This window comes from Arachis hypogaea, chromosome 5 (genome assembly GCF_003086295.3).
Source record: "Arachis hypogaea cultivar Tifrunner chromosome 5, arahy.Tifrunner.gnm2.J5K5, whole genome shotgun sequence".
Taxonomy (NCBI): Eukaryota; Viridiplantae; Streptophyta; class Magnoliopsida; order Fabales; family Fabaceae; genus Arachis; species Arachis hypogaea.
Genome location: NC_092040.1, coordinates 9458180 through 9465303, shown reverse-complemented (window position 1 = coordinate 9465303; position 7124 = coordinate 9458180). Strand labels below are relative to the sequence as shown.

General features: G+C 34.7%; 1 protein-coding gene across 1 annotated transcript; it reads left to right on the top strand.

Moving 5' to 3' along the window:
- The first annotated feature begins 2425 nt into the window (after positions 1-2425).
- LOC112800641 (BTB/POZ domain-containing protein At3g50780) lies at positions 2426-5972 on the top strand. The gene is made up of 2 exons (XM_025842989.3): positions 2426-3960; positions 4877-5972. Exons 1-2 carry the CDS (start codon positions 3289-3291, stop codon positions 5825-5827), a joined length of 1623 nt encoding a protein of 540 aa, XP_025698774.1. The 5' UTR covers positions 2426-3288; the 3' UTR covers positions 5828-5972.
- Positions 5973-7124: the final 1152 nt, after the last annotated feature.

Below are 7124 nucleotides of genomic sequence, written 5' to 3'. Positions count from 1 at the left end.
TCTCTGTGTTGGTCGTTATCTTGCTATTGGGCCATGTCTTCATTGTCATTACCCATGTCTAGATTCTCTTGTTTGGAATCTGTTTCCACATGGCCTTCTTCGTGGGATCTATCCGCCATCGATGGATGATCTCTCGGGTCCCCGGCAACGGCGCCAATGTTACGGTAGGTAACCGGAGATTAATACGACGAATGGCGTTTGGCGGCCCAAGTGTGTGATGGAGGAGAACTCCGGATGTGTCCGCAACTCGGGAGGCTCCGTCCGACTTGTGCTCGCGCGGGAATGGGGGGTGGTACCTGCAAAGACACTCCGATGCCTAAGTTAGCAAGGGTGTAAGCAGGTCTTAGAGAGTATTGGACTTAGAGATACCTGAAGGAGTGTCAGGGTATTTATAGAGGCGAGCCAATAACCACCGTTGGTGTAGTGCCGTATCTTTAGGGTGGTAACCGTCCCTATTATCATGGGGAGGTTAAGATATGGCTTTATGAGGCGGTTAGAGAGATTTTAGGGGCGGTTACTCATTCGAATGAGTGTTCATCTGCCAGCTAATCTCGCATCCGACCTCTTCTGACCAAGTCGTGGTTGATACCGACTTCTTATGTAAAGGCCGGTACTTAGCTAAGCTCTAATCCTTTAGATTAGGCCTTTTAGTTGGACCTGGGCCTTAGTATTGGGCCAGGGTATGAACACTTACCAACCACTTATTAAGTGGCAGACGGCTCAGCAAATTCACTAAACAAAGACTATTATTTTTTGGCATGTGCTCCATGTATTCATGCATGATATTCATATTGATATTGATATTAAATAATGATACTATGTTTTTTTCTTTTATACTCTTTCTCCAATCTATGAATAATGCTTCTTCAAGTCTATTAAGTTTTGACCGATAATTAATTTGAGTTGATTTATTATCATCATGATTTCATGAAAATAAAGTTTTTAGTTTTATTATTTGTATTTTATTTTCACAATTTTAATGGAATACTCTTATTTTTTTAAAAGAACATAACGAACTACTTCAATCAATCATCAATGGAAATAATTGCTACAAGTTTGTACCAACCTATAGCTTTCTGTCGGTATCAATTTCATGAACAAAATGAAAATATCAATCCAATGGTCCATGCCAAATCTTTGTATTAGGCTATGTATGTGATCCTCTTTTCATATAGAATAAGTAGGGAAAGTAAAATGATGATTATAATAGTGACCAAACTTTATTAAAAAAAAAAACAGATGTTTTATAAAGATGTAAATTTAACTTTGTCTCTCAATATGAGGTCACAGCACTTTGATAAATATTTAAGACGCAAGAAACTTAGATGTATGCTCAAATTTTATATAATAAAATAACAGATATTAAAATTGTCTAAATTTTTGTATATAAAATCCATCCTTTATTTTTTAATTTAAAATTTAAACATGACAGAAAGAACCTTTGCATATATATAAAACAGTAAAAAGATTAGACGTTTGGAGTGTTTATGTCTAAGTAAAGTAATGTCCATGATTATTTATTTATTTGTATGAACATGGAACTTGTAATGTACGCAAACAACAAAAAGGGTAAAATACATAGGAGCAAAATATGTGTCTATGTCTCTAAAGATTCACATCTCATTCCATTCCAATCGGAGGTTTCAACTTAGGACCATCCATCATTTTCACTTTCATGTTCATAATTTTCATGTATAATACAAACTACTAAATCAGCCAAAAAAAAAAAAGAAGAAAATTGCTCGATCCCTTTCTGATATGCACCTATCACCTATATGTATACCAAGATTCTCTGTTCAACCTCAAAAGGGCCCAATGGTAATTACACGTGCAACATAGCAAAGCATACTTCAGGCTTACTCCATGTCCATGCTTCTACATGATAACTTTGGTCACTCCAACCTTGAAATTCCAACGACCCTCCCAAAAAGCAACAGGAACAGGTACACAGACAATAAAGGATCCCATTAATATATTCATAAACCAAATAAAAATAAACAATAAACAATATAATGGGGAGGCATGCTTAGCTTGCTGTCTGTTACATTGCTGAGTTGTGTATTATAGTGAACTTAAATACAAAAATAATAATTAACTTGAATTGGTTGAATGTTCAAGTCATTTGTCTGTTTTTTTTTATATATTTTATATAAATAAATAATTTTTATCAAATATAATTATTTTAAATTACTTGATAATTTTTCATTAGTAATACAAAAAGCACCTTTTTTTAATTTTGGAACCAAGCAACACAAAAATTGTTGGACCCAAATCATCAAAAGAAATAATCTGCTAAAGTAGAAAAAACAGAGTCCCATGAGCTATTATGATGTAGTATTCCATTCCATTTTATCTCATTCATTGTATCTTTCTCTTTTTCTTTTTATTGGGTCTCGTGGTGTTGTTATCAACTTTACAAATTAAAATAGGGACTATATTTAGTTATTTACTACAAATTATACTCATCATTATTTTTTTATTTATTATTATTATTAATATTATTATTCCACCCCCTGGACCCTGCAACTCTCTGCTCTGTTTCTCACTCTCTCTTAGTGGTTCCCTTGAGGATCAACAGCGTTGGCTCCTCTTCAATCTTTTTCTTTTTTTCCTTTTTTTTTTTGGCTCCTCATATCACACCAAACTCTTGAGTAAGGCTTCTGCTTTTCCTGTTTAATGGTGACCAGTGTTCACAGATAAACAAAACAAAGCAAAAAAGTGTTTTTTTTTTTTTTTTTTTTTTCTGTGTGCTGATCTGTAGCTAACTGTGAGGTCAGATATGGAACTTCTCATTTGTACTTTTGAAAATGTTCCAACCACTTTTTTTAAAAAAAAATTTATAAAAGATAAATAAAAAGAAGAAATTTCTAATTTCTGCTTATTCGTCCTCCCATTTTGCTTGGGTTTCAAATTCTATTTCCCATTTGAGAGTAAAGAAAAAAGAAAAAACAAAGATTAAATCTTTTTCAGTTTTTCTCTCTTCACCATTGAACATTCCTCAGCTCCATGCCAATTTCTATGAAGCTAGATTTGTTCTTCTGGGGAGAGTAAAGATCAGCTTCAAAGATTCCAGCTTTTCATTTTCCTTTCTCCCGTGTTTCATGAGGGAAAAGGCACGGTTTTAGTAATTCAAGAGAGCAAAAAAAAACTGAAGTTCCGCATAGAAAGGAGTGAAATTTGGCTGAGTTATTTCTCAGCTTGACTTGTTGCCAGTTGAAGCATCATTTTTTGAGTTTGAGTGTGATGCCGTTATATTGTTAGGTGTGGAAACCTTGTCACTTGTCAGATATGAGTGATGTTAGGCTTGGCAAGGTGGTGGAGCAGCAAGGTCAAGGTCAAACAAGGATTAAGAATGTTCCAATTGCTGTCACCCCAGAAGGGTTTTGGTGCTGCCCTTCCCCTGTTGTGTTCCAGAAAGGTCTCAAGGTTCAAACTCCTCTCAACAACAAACCAAAACCCTCTTCACCACCACTACTTTCAAAGAACACTGCTCACAAGATACCGGCTTCAGTTACAGAGAGGAGAGCAGTGCCTGCTGCACCACCACCATCAAGATTGGTGGTTGCTTCAGATGTTCAAAAATGCAGTGATGACCCCGAAAGGCCTCCAGCTGCAGCATCTGTGACTACTACAGAGAGACCTCAAAGGAACAAGGTTGAGACTTTGCCCAAGAAGGTTGCTATTGAGTTTGGTGAAGCTGGAACCTGTGATATGAAGGTGGTTTTGTTGGGGAAGCAAGGGTTTTGTGTCAAGTTGAATGTGCATAGGGATGTATTGAGGGAGAAGAGTAGTTTCTTTGCTGAGAAATTCTCTGAGTTAGGTGGAATTTCATCATGTCTCCAAATTGAGGATTGTGAAGATGTTGAAATATATGTTGAAACTGTTGGCCTTATGTACTGCAAAGAAATGAAGCAGAGGCTTATGAAGCAGAATGTTTCTCGCATTCTTCGAATACTCAAGGTAATCTTGCTTAATTTTCTGCTTATTTTCTATTTTGAGTTTTTGAATTCTAAGGATTGATTGCTTTTTGCTTATACTCTTTTGATCTTACTGGTATTGTAAATTTTCAGATTATCTTTCATGGTGCCTTTTTGTTTGTTAGCATAGAACAACTATATTTCCTTGTGAGGCATTTATTTGTATCTCCACTGATATTAGGAGGTTCATCATTTATTAGATTCCTTTCTTCTTTGGGTGCTCTAATAGCTTCCTTATTTAATGCCGCTACCAATTGCAACTTTATTGTCATGGAATAGATACAAGTGTGTATAAGCTCAATAAGCATCAATATTCAGTACTACTTTGTGACAAATGTAAACTAGCATGCAAATGTTTCTGAGAGACACTTGATTCTCTTTGAACACATTTCTTCATCCTCATACTAAAGGTGGAAGTGTTTTATACAAAGGGAATTCCATGGATTGTGCTATTTGTGATGCAAATTCACACACTGACTTGCTGTTGATGGCAAATCAAGAATTGTGGAAAATGTGAACTGTAGGGAATAGGGATGATGATGGGTAATTCTTCTGTCAATTAGGGGTCAGTTTAATGAAATCCTTAAGCCTCATCCATAACTTTCTGCTATATTGTGTTCGTTTCAAATCTTTATCCTACTTAATCGTTTGTTAGGAATGAACTATTGCTTGATGACACCAACTCAAATCAAGCTATTTTACATTGCTGTAGGATTTGTTTGATATGTATATATCATTTCCATACAGATAAATGTTAAAGAACATAACTTATTTGATTGCAATTCAATTATATCGATATTCTTAGTTTTTATTTATAAGCATTACTTGATTCTTTATATTTTAGGATAGGTATGTTGCCGAAAGATCTTCAATAAAACTGAAGGAAACTATTTCTGCAGGTTGCAGAATCGCTTGGCTTCAGTTCGTGTATCCAGTCATGTTTAGATCACTTGGAGGCAGTCCCTTGGGTTGGAGAAGAAGAAGAAGAAAAGGTGGTGTCAACCGTACTGCGACTCAAAGGAGAAGGAATCGGAGTCAACCCTGTGCTAAAACGTGTTTCTCCTGAAATTTCTAATGCACAGAAGGATACTCTATCCCACATACTTGAACTTGTTCTCAAAAGCAATGAGGAGAGAGGTCGCCGAGAGATGAAATCCATAGTTCTAAAGCTCCTTAGGGAGAATAACAGTCTTCCAGGCTCCACTGGTTCAGCTGACATATGCAATGATATGATTTATAGATCATGCAGAAGCTGCTTGGATTCATTATTGTCACTGTTCAAGCAGGCTGCAGAAGCAGACGTTCCGGACACACCTAGCATTAGCAGAGAATCCATACTAAAACAAATAGCCCTTGAAGCCGATAACCTTTCATGGCTGCTTGAGATTTTAGTTGACAAACAAGCTGCTGATGAGTTTGCGCTGATGTGGGCGAATCAGGAGGAACTGGCTACCCTACATGGAAAACTCCCCATCGTAGCACGCTATCACATCAGCTGCATTTCTGGAAGACTGTATGTTGGCATTGGAAGAGGGGAGTTGTTGCCATCAAAGAACACACGCTTGTCACTGTTGCAGACATGGTTGCAGCCTCTGATCAATGACTACAACTGGTTACAGCACGGATGCAGGTCGTTTGACAGGAAACTTGTGGAGGAAGGCATTGGGAGGACTATACTAACCTTGCCACTGGAGGATCAGCAGAGTATTCTGCTTTCTTGGGTGGGGAGTTTCTTGAAAACCGGCGATGGATGTCCCAACCTTCAGAGAGCTTTCGAGGTGTGGTGGCGAAGAACCTTTGTTAGACCTTACATGGAGGGCCAAGGTAATGATGCAATGCAAGATAGTTGAGAGTGTTGTCAAAGAAGCCTGTCATGTGTTAATGGATATGTTAAAGTGGTCTTGGAACTTTACTCTTTCTTTCTTTCTTTCTTTCTTTCTTTCTTTTTAAATTTGATGAATTGAAAGAATGATAAAAATATGTTGATTTCAGAAATGGAGTTTACTAACAAGTACTAAGACATATATATATATATATAGGAATCATGTTACAGTGGAGAGTGTTTTTCAACCAAGAGTGAAAATTATTCTTTTTACAATAGAAAAAAAAATAAAAAAAATATAAAGCCATCATGCAGAATGTACATACTCCCAAAAAATTAGGTATAATCTTTGCTCTTTATTGAACTTTACTCTTTACTGCACTAATTGAATCCTATAAAAATTACAAATGACTCATTGAAGTGTAACTATAAGCTATTCAAGGTGATGGAGTGGGAATTTTAGTTGTTTCATATAATATTTTCTCACCTCAGCTAAATTCTAAACCAAGGAGATTAATACTCAAGGACAAGAAATTAAGTTAATAATTAATCTGTTATTTTTTATTAAAAAATTACATTGATTTTGCATTACTCATTAAATTTGAAGAGATGTAAACGCATCTACCAAACTAAAATTTAATTTTTTTTATAAATTTATCTTTCGTTTATCTATTTATTTATTTATTCATTTGTTTTTTAATAATTCTTTTTTATTATCATCATTATTCTATAAAAAAAATTTCAAGTGTACCAAGAATACTGGTATTTCAATTGTTTTAACCATTGATTTGAATTAATATATACTATATATATTTTTTATAATTCAGATCAACGATTAAAACAACTAGAACACCAGTATTTCTGGTATATTTAAAACTCTTCCTATTCTATAACTACCACTATATACTGTTATTATAATTGTTATTATTTAAAATTGTACCACATACATATTAAGTTATTTTGTGGAGATTATCATTATAACTCAAATGTTTCTATATATATTTCTCCGAACCGATGAAGAATGTATGTTAGCATCGTACACTAAAATTATTCTTAAAATTCAAATTACAACTCATTTAGTTCCTAATACATACTCCATTAATAATATGCTAAAATATTCTATTAGTGACACGTGTTATAATTTAGTTATATGTAATGATATGATGATAAATCGGTCAGTAATATATAGCAAGTGGAGGTTTGTATCTCATATCAATATATTATTAATCCATATATTAGCTTGTGTCAAGTGTCACAACATTATTCGTTTACATATCATCTCACCATGGTACCATTTATAATTAAAGGTATACTAAATTGATCTC

Bases quoted from the DNA above. Each gene is read 5' to 3' on its own strand.
- LOC112800641 (XM_025842989.3), top strand. From the start codon at position 3,289: ATGAGTGATGTTAGGCTTGGCAAGGTGGTGGAGCAGCAAGGTCAAGGT. The intron at 3,961-4,876 runs GTAATCTTGCTT...CTATTTCTGCAG, and splicing joins GCATTCTTCGAATACTCAAG to GTTGCAGAATCGCTTGGCTT.